The 19,301-nt window shown below is 37.3% G+C and overlaps 1 protein-coding gene across 1 annotated transcript in view; it reads left to right on the top strand.

The window, feature by feature from the left end:
- Window positions 1-15,383, top strand: part of RP1 (RP1 axonemal microtubule associated) — a 280,580-nt gene extending 265,197 nt beyond the window's left edge. The window contains exons 27-30 of the mRNA XM_058528715.1: window positions 1,529-1,683; window positions 5,302-5,380; window positions 10,289-10,370; window positions 15,247-15,383. Coding sequence (XP_058384698.1) covers window positions 1,529-1,683; window positions 5,302-5,380; window positions 10,289-10,370; window positions 15,247-15,346 — 416 coding nt within the window. The 3' untranslated portion in view covers window positions 15,347-15,383. The remainder of the gene's footprint in view (window positions 1-1,528; window positions 1,684-5,301; window positions 5,381-10,288; window positions 10,371-15,246) is intronic.
- The last annotated feature ends 3,918 nt before the right edge of the window (window positions 15,384-19,301 follow it).

Below are 19,301 nucleotides of genomic sequence, written 5' to 3' on the forward strand. Positions count from 1 at the left end.
CTAAATTTCTGGTACATTTACTGTTCTTTCTTTGAATTTTAGATGGGAAGTAAGTTGTTTTTTTTTTTTTTTTGTGGTGTGTGTGAATTAAACTTAATTTATAGCAGCTTCTGGAAACACAGTGTTGAGAAGTGTTTGAGACGTGTGCAGGTGGCAGGCAGGGCGTGTGCCTTGATCATGGGGTATGTACAATGGTCAGGGGAGAGCTGCGTGCGTTTCTTTGTGCTATAAATATGTAGTCTCTGTTCTAAAAAAGTTTTGATATGTACTTCAAATTTTTAACTATTAATTTTTTACTTTATATGTGTCTTAATATTTTAAACATCATCATTTAAAAAAAGTGGTATACAAGTTCACTCTTCATCTGAAATGAAGAAAACATTTTCAGTAAACAGAAGCCTGATTTCCCTATAAAGACTTCCAATCATGCTTTTCCACGTACTTATTTTCATGAAGAATTCTAGCGTAAGTTTTGGCTTAATTCAGTTTAGGCACTCACATGGATTGTAAGGCCGGATCTTCTTTATAGTAGTTTAAAAGATCTCTTTGGTTGTCCTAAATTCATGAGAAGTGTTCTAATTCTCTGCTTAAGTTCAGCTAGGTTTCACTCTAGAGTATTTTAGAATATGTAAGACTGTACAAGGAGACTGATTTATCTTTTCTGCTTACACCATTTCCCAATATGCCACATTTGTCTTTTTAAAGGTCAGGCATGATGGAAACAGGCAATGTTTCTCACTTACCTTGTTTTCTTACTTGTTGAATTTTCATGTCTGAGTTCTTTGGAAAATGTTAATGTGAATTTCTATAAATGCACTGTTCAATTGCATAGAGTATGATCTATAAAGAGTTCTAGGACTGGAAATAAAAAGTACTCATTGTCTCCAAGATATTATTCACATTAGTAGTATCAGCAAGAGCAATCTCTTCTAATTAGTGGCTTCTACCTGTGTCTCAGAAACTGCCTTAATTCTAAGGTCAAATATAGTGGATTATAATTTGCTGGTACCTCACTGGGCTCTTTTTAAAAAATTATATTTAAATTTGCATCTTTCTAGGATCTTTGTACTTTTTCTTTCTCAAGAGGGCTATTAAATCTGCATTATTGGAGTAGTAATCTCTATGAAGTAGCAGCACAAGTGACCAGTTACGATTAGAACAACCAAACTTCAGGGGGAAAAATTGCCCCTTTCATCTAATTAAGACAGAAGAGAGTTTTTTTTTTTTTAATACAACTTATAATAACTGTGAAAGTGTAGTGGTTAATGAAAGTGCATAATTGCTAACAATAATTATTTTGAAACAGTAGTCCTGAGGGTAGCCTGGAGTCTGTATGAAGGAGGTAAACGTGAAATAGCCAAGAGTATGTCTGAATAGGAGTCACGTAAGAAAAAGAGCTGGGCCAGGTACCATAGAGATACTCATGTCAACTACATTGAAGAACATTCTGATTCCCTCCCAGGGTATGTAATACATTCAAAAAGAAAGTGAAAATGAGAAAGGTAATATCAGATTTCTGACGTTTCAGTGGTGGCTTATGAGATCTACATATACACTGGCAGGAAGCCAGGTGCAGAGACAGAGTCTAATGTATTTATCAACCTGATTGGCACCAGAGGAGATTCGGGAAATCGAAGACTTCATCAATCCAAAAATAACAAAGTCATGTTTCTGCGTGGACAGGTAATAGGAAAATCCTTATCAATTCTTACCCACCATGCTTCCTCTAATTTTTTTAACTAAAAGACACTAACAGAAAATTCCTGAGATGCTCATTTGATACCACTTGGGAAGTACAGGAAGGTGTGGTCACTTCCTGGTGAACATCTTATTGTTTTGGATTAACCAGGAACAATGCAGCCATAAGTAACTCCCAGTTTCTTCTTCTACTAAAAACAAAAACAGAAACAAAACAACCAAGATTCTGCTTCCAAGGAGGGCGGTCTAGCTTGTAACAAAATGTCCATATTGCTGACAACTAGTTTTAAATTTGTTTTAAAGGCACTGGAGAGCTGCTAAGGCAGGTGGGGCTTGAGGATTCCAAGATCTTGGAGAGAAAGGAGGTGCAGAGGAGAACCTGACGTTCAGTATAGCTTTCTGCCCTTTGTAAGCGGAAGCTTAGAAGCGAGAAGCCAATCACAGGCGGCAGTGGAAAGCCTGAGACGCTGTGCGGAGATTTAGGAGATCTCATGGGGCTGGGATTCAGTCTGGGCCCACGCTGTAAAGATAGGCCTTCATAAACTCCCACTCAAAAAGTGAGGCCTTCGTGTGAGTTCTCCCAAAGCAGAGCCCGGGGCATGTCCTACAGGTGGTTAATGGGGGAGGTGATCCCAGGAAGCACAGTGAGGGAGTGTAGAGAAGGAGAGAAGGAAAGATGAAGGGCCAGTATAAGTGTAAAAAAGGTTATTGGTGTTGGCAGCAGGAACAGGATCCCTCCAGGACCTCAGCTGACAGACTGGGCACCAATAGCAGCAGTGGCTAAAGTGGCCTAGGAGGAGGAAGCACATGTCCTAGGGCCGTGCACAAAGAGCCTCCATCCCTGCCATGGTGCTTACCCTATCCACAGGCCCATTCCACAACAGGCACCATAGTGGCCACAGCAAGACTTCTACATGGAAAATTACAATACATTACTGGAAAAATTTAAAAATACATCGATTAATAGAGATATACTACGTTTGTGGATTGGAAGACTCAATATTATATAGTTCTCACTTCTCTCTTAATTGATCTTCAGTTTCAATGCAATACCAACCAAAATCCCATAGATATTTGTTAATGGAAATTGGCAATCTAATTCTAAAATTTATGTGGAAATGCAGAGTCAAGTGCACTCAAAATAATCTTGAAGATTATAAATCTTGAGAAAAACAAAGTTGGAGGGCTTACACTATCAGTTATTGAGATTTACTATGAAGTCAAGGTAATTAAGAAAGCATTAATTGGTACAAGGCAAGGCAAATAGAGCAAAGAAACAGAATAAAGCCAGATAAAGAGCCACATATTCTGATGTGTAGCATCAGGGAAAGGATAGCCTTTTCAATAAATTCTGAGAGTAAATTGGATATCATTATAGAAATTAAGAAATCATAAGCCCTATTTTACACAAAACCTAAAAATCAACTTATGCAAATTTAGGTATAAATGTAAAAGGTAAAAAAATAAAATATCTAGAAGATAACATAAGAGAAAATCTTCATGATCGTGGAGGTAGCCTAGGATCTTAAAAAGATTTTAATTGTGGTAAACACTACCTGAAATTTACCGTCTTAACCATTTTTAAGTGTATAGTTCAGTGGTGTTGAGTACATTCACAGTGTTGTACAACCATCACCACCATCCATCTCCAGAACTCTTTTCATCTTGCAGAACTGAAACCTTATACCCATTAAACAATAACTCCCATTCCCCTCCCTCTTTCCCCCCACCTCAGCCCCTGGCAACCACCATTCCACTTTTTGTTTCTATGAATTTGTCTCCCTTAGATGCCTCATCTAAGTGGAAGCATAGAGTACTTGTCTTTCTGTGACTGGCTTATTTCACTTAGCACACTGTCTTCAAGGTTCATTTGTGTTATTGCATGTGTCAGAATTTCCTTTTTTAAGGTTGAATAATATTCCATCGTGTGTATATACTACATTTTGTTTATAACTTGGATTGTTTTCACCTTTTGGCTATTGTGAATAATGCTACTATAAACATAGGGGTACACATATAGACTAAGATTTTAAAGACAAAACAGAGAAAGCACTAAGTATAAAGAAAAAAAGATAAATTATACCATTTTAACATGAGACTTCTATTCCTCAAGACACCATTAAGAGAGTAAAAAGGCAAATCAGAAAGTGAGAGAAGATGTAAAATATGTACTAGCAAAGTACTTGTTTCCAAACTATGTACAGAACATCCACAAGTCAACAAGAAAAAGACAGATAACCCAGTTTAAAATGTAAGCGTATTTAAATATGTACTTTCTAAAAGAGGATATCCAAATAGCCAATAAACATGAAAAACATACCCAACTTTATTAGTAATCAGGAAAATACAGTGAAAACCATAATGAAGTGTCACTGTGCACGATCAGATGGCTTAAACTTTAAAAGAAGGACAATACCAAGTATTGATCAGCCTGTGGAGTCCACTGACCTCTTATACGCCGAGCATCCAGGGCGTACGTTGGTATAAGCATTTTGGACAATTGAGACTATCTACTAACACTCTATAAAGCAGCATTTCTTCAACAGAAATGTACACATATATACATAAAAAGACATATATAAGAATGTTCCAAGCAGTGTTATTTGTAATACCCCAAACCCAGAAATAATTTTTGTTTATAAGCAGAAGAACAGATGAATAATGTGGAATAATACTCAGTCATTAAAATGAACAAAATGCTGTTAAACAAAGCAAGATGGATAAATTTCACAAAGATTGAGTGAAATAAGCCAGGCAGAAAGAGAACGTACTTTCTGTATGATTCCGTTTATGGTCCCAGATCTGACGAAACTAATTAAACGTGTTAAATGTTAAGATAGTGGTTACCATTGTGGGAGATAATGACTGGGATGGGCCATGGAGAGGTCTTGGGGTGCGGTTAACATGGTATTACTTGCATGGACATGTGCACTGAGTGTATTGTGTATTTGTAATTTGTATACTTTATATCTAGTTAATAATTTAAAACTTCATATGTCTGTGAATGTACACATACATATTTCAATACATAGTTTATTTAGAAATAAAAGCTGCTGAGAGGCAAGCAACAAGAGTGAACAGCACACGTCCTGGAGGCAGGCTTCCTGGGTCTGATCCCTGTCTGCTCACTCACTGGATGTTGACCTTGGGCGACTAATTGAACTCTGGGTCTCTCAGGCTCTTCAATTGTAAAACAAGAGAATGAGTGGTACTTACTTCATGGACTGTTCTGAGAATTAAACGAGTTAATATGTGAGAAACACGTGGAAGGGTTTGTGTCTAGTAAGGACTATATGAGCTGTTTGTATCGTTAGTAGTAGTTGACTTAAGTGTTGTCATTAAATTTTTAAAATCTTTTTTACTAGACTGTACTTGAGGAGCACAAGAATTATACATTACTTGCTTGTGTATGTCCCACAAGGCATAGTGTAGGACTTTGCATACAAAATGTAAATGGTAATTTTTTATAGCACTGGTAATAATAATATAGTAGTAATATATAGCACTGTAGTAATGTAGTAATATAGTACTAATAGTGATGCTACTTTTTTCTAGAGAAAGGAAATGTCCTAATGGTCATTCAGTTTATTTTTTATCGTGCAGCTTGATATTTTTTCCATTGAGGCAGTGTCTCTTGGAAAACTGAAGAAAGTTCTGGTTAGTCACGATGGGACAGGTCCAGGTAAGATTAACTTGCGTGGTAAGAAGTTTGTTTTGCAAATTTATTAAAAGTAGCATAAGAGGCAAGTGAAAGAAAAGATAAATGTACAGGTTATGTAAAATTGAGATGAGAAAATAATTTTGTTTTGAGAAATTATAGTTAAATTAAGTTTTGACAGGTTAGGTTTATTTTATGATTTAAAAAGCTCACTACTATGTTACTATGAAGGAAATTTCCTAGGAAGACAAAAGCTTTATTGTGTGTGTGTGTGTGTGTGTGTGTGGAAAATCTCCAGACCTATGAAGCAGTTTCAAAATTGCATCTATCATGTTTCCCTGCAGTAGATGACTCCTCAGAAATATGCTTTTTTTTTAACAAGCACCTTAGAGGATTCTGATTCATGTGGTCTCCAGAACATTCCTTAAAAATCACTGCCTTCTGATGTAAGAGTTCTTTGTTGTGGGCTTGCTATGTGCCGGGCACTTTCTCAGAGGCTGGGCATTCAAACGTGGACAAGATGCAGGGGTCTCTTCCCTCACAGGCGGGGCCCAGCGGGGCAGACACATACGAAATAAGCAAGTACGACAAAGTAGGACATATCGTCTGAAAGTGACCCTCAGAGTGCTCTTGCACCACACTGCAAGGGGACCGAGCGTAGTCCAGAAGCACATGAAGATCTCCCCCAAGAAAAGAAGAAAACATGACAGGCAGGCTGGGGTGAGGGCTAGGTTTTGGCGGGATGCTTGGCCATTTTGATGGGCTTCTCTGACTGATGGGATTAAGCTATTTGAAACTTAGTTAAGGAAAGTTGAAAGTAGTTACTATAATATAATTTTTAAATTCTTTAAACTATACTTCCTATATTGTGCACACTCTTTTCATTAAAAGAAAAAAAATGCCATGATACAGTATCTAGGCTGTGTTTTTTTTGTTAATTTTCAAAATTTGTATAGTCTGATAACCTACCACCCAATTTGAACCTAGAACATTACCAATACCAGCAATTCTACCTGTACTTGCTGCTCCTATCCTCTCCCCCAAAGTAGCCATCCTGAATCTTTTTTTATCATTTCTTGATTTTTTTAGCCTTGCTTTAAAAAAAGAAAGCTTTCTTACTTATGTAGGCTTCCTTGAAAATACTTTTGATACTTTTCATGCTTTGTAAAAATTGTGACATGTTGTATGGAGTCTTTTGTGAATTGATTTTTTTTTCATTCAAGATTGTGTTGCTAAGATTCATTCACTTTCTTGTGTGATACTATAGATATTTTTTCATGACCGTGTAACATTCTATTGCATGATAACACGTAATTAATTTATTCATCTCATGTTAATGGGTAGTTGAGTTGTATCCAGTCTGACTGTCGCCAACAGTCTGAAATGAATGTCCTTGTGCACATCTCTTTGTGCATAGAAGCAAGAGCTCCTCTAGGGTGCCAGTTCCCAAGTGGGGGTGATTTTGCCTCCCCCAGGGACATTTGGCAGTGTCTGGAGATTGTTTTTGATTGTCACACTGGGAAAGAGGTATTACCAGTACCTAGTAGAGGTAGAGGCCTGGGGTGCTGCTAAACATCCTACACTGCACAGGACAGTCCCCACAGCAAAGAATTGTCAAGCCCCAAATCTCGCCAGTGCTGAGGCTGTGGGACCTTGCCCTAGGCTGAATCCATGGAAGTCAGTTGCTGGGTCAAAGAAGATGATCATATCAGCCTTATAAGACAAACCACTTTTTTCAAAAGTGGTTGTACTAAGTTTTACCTACGGTGCATAAGAATTTCTATTGTGTCATATTCTCACAAACACCTGAAACACTTAATTTTGGGGTATAAAATAGTATCCTATTGTAGTCTTAATTTGCATTCCACTGATTTCTAAGAAGAATGAGCATTCTTTCATTTTTGTCTATTAAATTTCCTCTTCTGTGGAAATACATGTTCTTGTCTATAATATTTAGGATAAAGTCAAAGGACATTTAATTAAAAAATGCTCAAAAAAGGGTTTTCGAAAGATAGAAATTTATTTCACTCTCAGGTAACGGTCCCAAAGTGAGTGGTTGTGATGGCTCTGCTCCACCCAGCCCTCAGGGATCCAGAGTCCCTTCATTCTGTTCTTATACCATCACCTAGATCTCATCCTCCTCTGATTGGTCAGAGCTGGTCACAGCACATGAAAAAGAGAGAAAACAACAGCAACAATGTCTTTTAAGTAGGTGAGGTGGAAACTGCACACACTTCTTCTGGTCCCATTTCATTACTGACAAATTAGTCCCATAGTTATCTGTAGCTGCAGACACTTGGGAGATGTGGGCAATAACATTGCAGTGGTTGAAGAAGGGACAACAGCTGGCAGTTACCACTGCATCTTGTCCAGTTTCTGGTATATTTTAATGAACTGAAATTCTTAATTTTAATGTAGTTGAATTTAACAATATGGTATTTCTTCTAATGATCAGCACATTTTGTATCTTAAGAAAGTCTTCCCTCCCCCTAGGGTATTCCATATATGTATAGATGGATAGATATTCATATGTATGTATGTATGTTTACACACACACACACATATATGTAAAGTCTTGTCTTTAAGATTTGAGTGCTTACTCATCTGTAGTTGATTTTTGTGTATGACGTGAAGATGGAATTCACTTTCACTTTTTCTGTGTAGATAACAAATTGTACCCACTATTTATCACCTACTCCATCTTTTCCTGAGTTTTCTACAAAGACACCTTTATTAGATACTGGCAGCCTTTGCTTTGCATGGTTTCTGTAGGCACAAATTTCAGTTACAATGATTTAGTTAAATAACAGAAGTCTCCAACAAAATGGTTCAAATTTCAGTTACCACAGTGTGCTAATTGTGACTGCACAAAGTACACACTTCACTGCTAGCTCTTCAGTCCACAAATCACTACATGAATAACAGATGCACATCCAGATCAGTGACCAATCATTTTACTTCTTTCAAAGTCTGTCGGTGACGGGTCACTGCCCGTCTGTTCCACAATTCAGGCACAGACAGCAGAGCATGTCGTTGTATTGACTCCTTGTCTCCCCATGATAAACCCATGTGACATTTTACAAAAATGTGTACTTCAAAGATGAAAGCACATCAAAAAAACAAAAAGTGATAATACTGGAAGTGAAGTTCAAATCAAACATAAATGGAGTTATAGAAGAAATATCTGCCCGTGGGAATGTTGACACTGTCACTGTTTGAGAGACTTTAGATAAGCAGTCAGAGGAATTTAGTGAAGGGAACTTATGACTATAAATGAGGAAAGTGGTTGTGACAAAAAGGATGAAGACGTCCCAGAGGAAGTGATGTTGGTAAAAACTTCACAGTAAAGGAACTCTTGGAGATATTTTATGACATTAAAAGCACAGAGGATGAAATGTTGGAAGCTAATTGAAACTTAGAGAGGAGTTTGACAATTTGCTAAGGCATAGAAAAGATGCTTGGTCTTTATTATAAGTTCTATGATGAGGGAAAGAAGGCAAGCACCATTCAAACTACTTTTGGTAAGTTTTTTTACCAAGAAATACACCTTTTAATTTTCAATGTTTCTAAAGTTTTAAATTACAACGTACTAAATATTAGTGTTGATATTTTTTCGTTTTCATATACATTTATAATTAACAGTAAGAAAGTTTTCGATGTTTTGGCAAAAACGTTTAACAATTGAACAATCGTAATTTTCCCCATTGATTATTACGATTGCTTGGCGCAGTTTCAGCGTGTAGTCCTATTCATGGTTCTGTGCTACCGCACAGAGCAAGGACTGCCTGTCTCGAGTCTGTATAAATGTGTAGGTCAATTCTGAGTCCTCTCTTCCATTCCATCAGTCAATTTATCTATGCCAGTACCAATTCTGTATTGTTTTAATTAGTATTGATTTATAATAAATTTTGATAACTGGTAGGATGAATCTCCTAACTTACTCTAATTCAGGATTGCCTGTGATATTCTTGGTCTTTACTCATTCATGTACATTTTATCATTTGCTTGTCAATTTTCTTGTGGAACCCTGTGTTGAAATTGATTTAATTACATTGAGAATTTAGATTAGTTTGAGAGAAACTGACATCTCTATAATTTCTTCATACTCAGGAATATGGGATAGCTGGCTATTTGTTTATATCTTCTTTGCTGTCATTCCTTAAATTTAGATAATTTTTCTATAAATTATACTACATCTATTTTTAGGTTTACCCCTACATTCTTAAATTTTTATAGCAATTCAACATTGTAACTTTCATTGAATTATGCTTCTTAACTATTCTTTTCTGGTCAATAGAAATGTAATGGATTTTTATTATTTATTATATACCTAACCATTTTTCTCATCTCTCTTAATTACACTATTTCTATAAGTTCCTTGGGTTTTTAATTTAGAAAGTCACATTATCCGTGAATAATGACAGTTCTGTTTCTTTTTTTCTAACACCTATTACTTTCATTCCCCTTCCTTCCTTCTTTCCTTTCTTTCTTATTTTTCTCCTTAATTGCATTGACAAGTACAGTAATCAGTGATAATTTCTAAATTTTCACCATTAAGAGTGATGATTGTGACTTTATATTATTATTTAAACATATCAATCTTCTGTAAATAATGCATTGAAATACATTCATGTGAATTTACTTCTTTCTTTGTTCTCAGCTTTTAGATACTTGTTTTAGAATTTCGTAGAGGGTTTGTGTCCCCCATAGGGAATCTTCTCTTTTCCTCTGCTTCTACTGATCTGAGTAATTAGGTCGTTCACTCATGCTTTCGTTTCTCTACTGGTATAATTCGGATGTGCGTATTTTTGTTCCCAAGTTGCCTGACAAGTGTAGTTAAAAAAGACCCTTTGGAGAATCTATGAATAAAATCACAATACTACTGTATTTTATGCTAAGAGTCAAAGTGATCTCCTTTGTCAATTTATACAGGTAATGGATGGTTTCTTGAGAGCATTGTTGTTAAATCTGAAGAGGAACACAGCAATCAAGAGGTGCTGTTTCCATGCAACAGGTGGGCTGTTACTTAACACCTCATTATGCAAAATTATGCGCCCCTTTGTCCAGTTCGTTCCAGCTGTATCGTGAGCATGCCTCCCCCTATCTGTCTGACCACATCCTTCCCTCCTTTAAAACCAGAGCTGAAGGCCTTCTCTCCTAAGAAGCTCTTTTTTTTTTTTTTTTTTTGCGAGGGAGTTCAGCCCTGAGCTAACATCTGTGCTAGTCCTCCTCTTTTTGCTGAGGAAGACCGGCTCTGAGCTAACATCTATTGCCAATCCTCCTCCTTTTTTTCTTCCCCAAAGCCCTAGTAGATAGTTGTATGTCATAGTTGCATATCCTTCTAGTTGCTATATGTGGGATGCGGCCTCAGCATGGCCAGAGAAGCAGTGCGTCGGTGAGCACCCGGGATCCGAACCCTGGCCGCCAGTAGTGGAGCGCGCGCACCCAACCGCCAAGCCACCGGGCCAGCCCCTAAGAAGCTCTTCTTTATCAGGACTACTAATTCCCTCTTTATTTGTAATGTTTAATGTTTTTCTTTTCTGGAATAAGCATTCTAAAATGGAAAAAATACTGTTAGGACTTAGAAAACAGGTTCTTGATTCTGTTTCTCCAACACCTGCTCTGCTCTCCACTAGTTCTGCGAACATGTGTACTACTCCCAACTTCTCAAAGGTTCAATTTCTTCATATGTAAAACAGAGATAATACCTGTTCCTCCTAGTTCATTTGAATCATTTAAAAGCAAATGAAGTTATATGTATGAACTGTGAACTCTAGAGCATTATTCTAATATGGCGTAGATATAATATGTTAGGGGAATCAAGTTGCAAGGGCAGCTCTGTAATTCAGTGGCCATTCATAGTTGAATTACTTACACTTTCTGATCCTCAGTTTTCAAAATTTTATGATGAGAAAGATTAAATCAGATCATCCTACTTTATAGGCTTGTTAGGAATAGAATATCAAATACACCTTTAAAAATAGTGCACCACAAATAGAAATTACAAAACTAATTTCCCTCTGTTATTAATTAATCTATAGAATATGTTGATTCATTCATTAGTCATTGTACAAATAGTAACTGACCACCTACCACATCAAGAAGTAGAATAGACAAGAAGATCCAGCGGTAAGGCAGTGTGGCCTCTGCCTTCGAGGACTCAGTGGATGCCCACGTGAGAACAAACATTAGTGTCTTAAGGGCCATGATAGAAACCTATGTGAGAGCTCATGGGCCAAAGCGGATGCTATGTGAGTGCATGTTCCTTGAATCTAGAGAACTCATGAACTGTGTTTATTCATCTATTCATCCATTTATTCAAGCGGAAACATTGCATGCCTCCTAGATGTCAGGTACTATACCAAGTCCTGGATATATAGAGATAAAAAAATAAAGCGCCCCTGTCTTCAAGGAGCTCCCACTTAATGATAAGAGAGGAGGGAGCGGTACTAAATGAAGCCAGAGAGCTGGGGGTGCTCTGAGTTTAGCAGGTGTTTTGGCATCACTGTCTCCTAAAGTGTTGTACACACCTTCAGACACGCAGAGAAGCACATCGGTTGACTGAGGGGATTTTCTCTTACAATAGTTTTGATTCTAGGAAATATCCATTCTTTTGAAACTTAATAAGGAGTTGCGTTCTGGATGACCAAAATTTGTAACACTTCTCTGATCGTCTGTTTGTTTGTTTTCTTAATACGCATCCATTTAGAATGCATGTGCTCGTAGTAGTTATTGCCATTTTATAACATTAAAGTTCTGGGAGACCTTATATTTTTATTTTTTGCAATAAATCTTTTTATTTCTTAATGGGGAGTGAAAAGAGCAAAGTTTGAAGTTTTTCAGAACTGGATTTGAATTATAGCTCCTTCACTGACTGGCTCCGGGATCCTCAGTTTATTCTTACGTAAAATAGCAATAACAACACCTATTTTGCAGGATTGTTTGAAGATTTCACACAATGTACATAAAGTAACTGCAAAAATGTCTTGCAATTGTTAGAAGCTCCATGATAGGGCAGGCGCTGTGGTGTAGTGATAAAGTTTGATGCACTCTGCTTCAGTGGCCTGAGTTCACAGGTTTGGATCCTGGGTGTGGACCTACATCATTTGTCAGCCATGCTGTGGTGACCACCCACATACAAAATAAACGAAGACTGGCACAGATGTTAGCTCAGGGCTACTCTTCCTCAAGCAAAAAAAACCAGGATGATTGGCAACAGATGTTAGCTCAGGGCAAATCTTCCACAGCAAAAAAAAAAAAAAAAAAAGCTCCATGGTGATAAATGTTATTGTTATAGAATCTATTTTAGATTAAAGAAATCTTTAGATACAATGTCATTTATACAAATGAAGTAGAAAAACTCACTTTTATTTCTAGATCATATGTCAAGTATTTAGAACTCTCCAAACAATTGACTTTTATTTTTAAAAATCCACACTTCTAGACTTGCACAGTCCATATGGTAGCCACTAGCTACATATGGCTAATAAATTTAATTAAAATCAAATAAAATTAAAAATTCAGGTCCTGGGTTGTACTACCTACATTTCAGGTGCTCAATAGTCACAGATGGTTATTGGCTGCTATGCTGGCCAGCATATATATGACATTTGGTTCTATATCACATTTAGATATTTGGTATCATATGAAGCTATGTTTACTATTATACGACATAGTTTTATTGCTCTGAATACATTGGTAAATATGGAATAATCTAAGGTGTAAATAAAAGATTAGCATTTTGATAAAGGTGTCACATTTAAAAAATTATAAATATGTCACATTTAAAAAATCAAGAATCATCCAGAGCATGTAATAATGGTAGTCATCTTCTCTTCAGAGCTAATGCAAAGGAGTAGAAGTCAAGGTCAGCTAGCATTTTAGAATAATCACAGACAAAATTTACAAATGTAGAATAATGATAAACCTTGGAAATTGGTTTTGTAAGGAACAAAATGAGACCAATGAAAATATTTAAATATTTTACTGTATTATGCTATGTCATGTTAAACACTACACACAGGCCTGTCATTGCTCTATTATCATTAACTGAACTGTGGTAATATTAGCAGTTTTCCTTGCTCCTTCTCTCTGAGGGCCCAGAGCTACATAAGGAAGAAAAGAGGGACATTTTCTTGCTATTCCATTAGAGGTGGAAGAAGCCATAGATACCATTTTGGCTCGTGTTTTATTTGACGGATGAGAAAACCGACACCTAAAGAGATGAAACGATGTGTACAAATCATAGACAAGTAGTCAGAGAGCAGAGTCTCTTGGTCCCTTGGGCACTCTGGGGAGTTTTAATTTAGTGTCTATCAATCTGTTGTTTCCATTACATCACCATGATTTTGTGAATTACCTCTGAGGAAGAGATCTCTGCACAAATTACTGAATTCACTATAAAATTGATTTGTCAGAAAATGCTACTGAAATTTTGAGAGTTTAGAAGACACAGGTTTTACTAGTTTACCCAGCATAACAGCCATTTAAAACTCAAGTCCTCTTCCAATTATAAGAAAAGTAAAGATCTCTGAAAAAGAAATTATTTAGGACTTTATTGTGGAGTTATAAAAAACTAATGTGGAGGGGTCTATTCTGTTGTGGGACCCTTTTAGGTTCACACACTTGTCTTCTGCATGGTTGAGGAGAAAATCAGAAAAATGTCCATAGCTAGCATTTATTGCGCTCTGACCACGAAATGGCTCCCTGGTGAGGCTGGAACTCCACACATGAACTCATCTGGTCCTCACGGCAGACCTCTAGGTAGGCTCTGTGATGCTTCTATTTCAGAAGTGAGGAAGCTGAGGTACACAAGGGTTAAGTTTCTTACCTAAATACGATTGGTGGAGTCTGGATTCAGATCAAGGGGACTCTAACTCTGGAACTGCGCTGTCCCATCCAGGAGCCACTAGCCAAGTATCTATTGCACTCTTGAACTGTGCCTGTTCTGAATTCAGATGTGCTGTAAGTGTAAGGTACATACCTAATTTCAAAGATGTAGGATAAAAAAGAATGTAATCGTCTTAGCCGGTTCAGGCTGCTATAACAAAATACCATAGACTGGGTGGGTTATAAACAACAGACATTGATTTCTCACAATTCTGGAGGCTGGAGTGCAAGATCAGGGCGCCAGCAGGGTCAGGTTCTGGCGAGGGGCCTCTTGCGAGTTGCAGACTGCTGACTTCTTGCTGTGTCCTCACATGGTGGAAGGAGCAAGGCATCTCTCCAAGCCTCTTTTATAAAGGCACTAATCCCATTCTTGAGTGGTCTACTCTCATGATGTAAGCACCTCACAAAGGATTTCAACATATGAATTTGGGGGAGACACAAGCATTCAGACCATCACAGTAATAAGACTCAATAAATTTTTATATTGATTACATGTTTAAATGATCATCTTTAGAATTTATTAAAATGAAAAATATTAAAATTCATTCTTTTTCTTTTTACTTTTTTTACACACGTCTCATGTTATATGTCTCTTGCAGAGTGCTATTCCAGAGTCTGAGGTTTTAGCCACTGTGTACACCTACCAGTCATATGAAAGGAGAGAAATAAAAGATTCCAGTAAGGAAACTCCAAATGAAACATTTTTACTGATTTTAAGATATACTAGAATATTTGCAATGTTACCGTAGGACGTTTCTAAAAAGCAACATTTCAGGATGAATCAATGTGACCTTGCAACTAGAGTATAGGATAAAGATTTGCTGAAGTTGCAGTCCTAAAGATAATTTGATGTGGCTTGAAATATTAAATGCTTTTTAAAATTTCTGAGCTTATCCCTGAAGGCCTCTTTAAATCCTGTCTGTATTTTATTTTCTGTTCTAAGTAATGTACCTTCTTTGAATACTCTCTCCTATTAATTATCTTCCTGGTTTCCCCGGCAGGTGGCTAGATGAGTACCAGGATGATGGCAGGACGGAGCGGGAACTGCTGGCAGAAGGAAGCATCAGTGCAGTAGGAGAGACTGGATCCGTGGCCTCCTGAAGGGGCCCACCTGGTCTGTCGCTGCCCTGAGCCTTCAAAGGCGATTGATCTGATTGTGATGGTGTGTTTGCCTTTTCCTTGCACTGGAGCAAACACCTGGAGAGGGTCAGTTTGTGCTGGACACGTTCATTGCTTTCGAGAACTTTGGAAGTCGGGAGAAGCATCAGCCAACAACTGACCGAGATCAGCCTACGATAGCTGGGGGGCACATATTGCTTCTTCTCATTTCTTCTCTCAGAAACTCTGACGCCTGCTAAGTTTACTGAAATATTTAGGTAGCCTTAGAAAAAAGTAGTCAAAGAGGTACATAGTAACATTTGATTAATGTAAAATACTTTTATACAACTTATGTTAATTTTCAAGTGGAAATCTTATTCTTAGATAACGGTATGTCTCTCTTAAATTGGTGGTAATATAAAGAAGAAAAAGTAAACAGAAAACCATTGATTGGATTAGATTGTGTTCCAACTGCACTTCACCCTGATTCTTGTTGACTGGTCTTTGGGGAGCTGGTCACTGGGGCAGCAGTGGACAGCAGCAGAGCAGAGCGTCGTGCAGGGAACACGTGTTAAGGTGACAGCTTCCATACATTAGTCATTTTCCTAGGTTAGCCTCAAAAACTTGTCAACTCCATGCCACAGGCAGCTTCTTCCAATCCTTCAAATTGGCACATGAGATGAAACCCATTTGCCAGCCCCAGAGAGGCATGGCATGGCTTTGATAGCAAAGAGACCTGTTTGAATCTCGATTCTGCCACCGTGAGGTAAACACGATCATCATCCGTATTTTGCAGATGACGAAACCAAGTCTTGGAGAGGCTTGCCCAAGCTCATAGAATGAAATAAATAGGAGAGCAGAATTTGAACCCAGCGGTCTGAGTCCAGAGCGTGTTTGCACACAAATGGTGACCTTTTACCTACTGCCTTCCTCCATAGGGTTTTAGGTGAAATCCCGTGAAATCACACAGATAGTTCCAAATCCTGCACACCACATTCACAGTTCTTATCATATGCAGGTACCACCGGTACCATTATATACTTAACGTTTTTTCTATCTCTAAATTAGGCTATTTGGGAGTGGAGGGAACTTAGACTTATCCTAAACTATATTCATAATATCCATGAAATCACTGATGTCATTACATTTTTTTCATAAAACATATTAAAGTGAATCTATACCTAACAAAAATTTTAGTTAGTCTACATGCTACTTAAAATTACCTTATAAACATCCAGTAGGCCTGGCATATAGTGATCAGTAAACAATGTTTCAATAAATAGAACCATGTTATCACGGTTTACCTTTTACCAATCTTTTCACCTTTTAACAATAGTACATTTTACATCTGAGCTTGAAAATGCATCAAGTATAGAGCTTTAGAGAATGGAAGTTGAAAACAGTTTTTTCATGAAGTGGCCAACAGACCACATAGGGGGTAAGAAGAATCGACATGTTTCACGCAGCTGTGGGAAAGCATAGTGGACCACCTCTAGCCCTCCACGATGCTCATTGCATGGGGCCCGGCACAAAGCAAATGCTGAATAAACACACTCATTTACCATGCAAAAGTTTGTTTTTTTTTTAAATTTTTTGTTCATTGCAATACCATTGGTTTATAACATTGTATAAATTTCAGGTGTACATCATTATACTTCTATTTCTGCATAGATTACATCATGTTCACCACCCAAATACTAATTACAACCCATCACCACACACTTGTGCCGAATTATCCCTTTCGCCCTCCTCCCTCCCCGATTCCCCTCTGGTAACCACCAATCCAATCTCTGTCTCTATGTGTTTGTTTATTGTTGTCATTATCTACTACTTAATGAAGGAAATCATACAGTATTTGACCTTCTCCCTCTGACTTATTTCACTTTGCATCATACCCTCAATGTCCATCCATCTTGTCACAAATGGCTGGATTTCATCGTTTCTTATGGCTGAGTAGTATTCCATTGTGTATATATACCACAGCTTCTTTATCCATTCGTCCCTTGATGGGCACTTAGGTTGCTTCCAAGTCTTGGCTATTGTGAATAACGCTGCAATGAACACAGGGGTGCATGTGTCTTTACACATTGGTGTTTTCAAGTTCTTTGGATAAAAACCCAGCAGTGGAATAGCTGGATAATATGGGAGTTCTATCCTTGATTTTTTGAGGAATCTCCATACTGTTTTCCATAGTGGCTGCACCAGTTTGCACTCCCACCAGCAGGGTATGAGAGTTCCCTTCTCTCCATATCCTCTCCAACATATGTTGTTTCCTGTCTTGTTAATTATAGCCATTCTGATGGGCATGAGGTAATATCTCATTGAAGTTTTGATTTGCATTTCCCTGATAGTTAATGATTTTGAACATCTTTTCATGTGTCTGTTGGCCACCTGTATATCTTCTTTGGAGAAATGTCTGTTCAGGTCTTTTGCCCATTTTTTAAAGGGTTGGTAGTTTTTTTGTTGTTGAGATGCATGAGATCTTTATATATTTTTGAGATTAACCCCTTATCCGATGTATGGTTTGCAAATATCTTGTCCCAATTGTTAGGTTGTCTTTTCGTTTTGTTGATGGTTTCCTTTGCTGTGCAGAAGCTTTTTAGTTTGATGTAGTCCCATTTGTTTATTTTTTCTATTGTTTCTCTTGCCCGGTCAGACATGGTGCTTGAAAATATGTTGCTAAGACCGATGTCAAAGAGCGTACTGCCTATGTTTTCTTCTAGAAGTTTCATAGTTTCAGGTCTTACATTCAAGTCTTTAATCCATTTGGAGTTAATTTTTGTGTATGGTGTAAGGTAAGGGTCTACTTTCATTTTTTTGCATGTGGCTATCCAGTTTTCCCAACACCATTTGTTGAAGAGACTTTCTTTTCTCCATTGTATGTTCTTGGCTCTTTTGTCGAAGATTAGCTGTCCATAGATGTGTGGGTATATTTCTGGGCTTTTGATTCTATTCCATTGATCTGTGTGTCTGTTTTTGTGCCAGTACCATACTGTTTTGGTTACTATAGCTTTGTAGTATATTTTGAAATCAGGGAGTGTGATACCTCCAGCTTTGTTCTTTTTTCTCAGGATTCCTTTAGCTATTCGGGGTCTTTTGTTGTTCCATATAAATTTTAGGATTCTTTGTTCTATTTCTGTGAAAAATGTTGTTGGAACTTTCATAGGGATTGCATTGAATCTATAGATTGCTTTAGGAAGTATGGATATCTTAACTATGTTAATTCTTCCAATCCAAGAGCATGGAATATCTTTCTGTTACTTTGTGTATTCTTCAGTTTCTTTCAGCAATGTTTTATAGTTTTCGGTGTACAGCTCTTTCACCTCTTTGGTTAAGTTTATTCCTAGGTATCTTATTCTTTTTGTTGCAATTGTAAATGGGATTGTATTCTTAATTTCTCTTTCTGCTACTTTGTTGTTAGTGTACAGAAATCCAACTGATTTTTGTATGTTGATTTTGTATCCTGCAACTTTACCGTATTTGGTTATTACTTTTAAAAGTTTTCTGGTGGGTTCTTTAGGGTTTTCTATATATAAAATCATGTCATCTGCAAATAGTGACAGTTTCACTTCTTCCTTTCCAATTTGGATCCCTTGTATTTCTTTCTCTTGCCTGATTCCTCTGGCTAGGACTTCCAGTACTATGTTAAATAGGAGTGGTGACAGTGGGCATCCTTGTCTGGTTCCTGTTCTTAGAGGGATGGCTTTCAGTTTTTCACCATTGAGGATGATATTAGCTGTGAGTTTCTCATATATGGTCTTTATTATGTTGAGATACTTTCCTTCTATACCCATTTTATTCAGAGTTTTTATCATAAATGGATGCTGTATCTTGTCAAATGCTTTCTCTGCATCTATTGAGATGATCATGTGATTTTTATTCTTCATTTTATTAATGTGGTGTATTACGTTGATTGATTTGCGAATGTTGAACAATTCCTGCATATCTGGAATAAATT

The sequence above is a fragment of the Diceros bicornis genome, chromosome 33 (genome assembly GCF_020826845.1).
Source record: "Diceros bicornis minor isolate mBicDic1 chromosome 33, mDicBic1.mat.cur, whole genome shotgun sequence".
Classification (NCBI taxonomy): domain Eukaryota; kingdom Metazoa; phylum Chordata; class Mammalia; order Perissodactyla; family Rhinocerotidae; genus Diceros; species Diceros bicornis.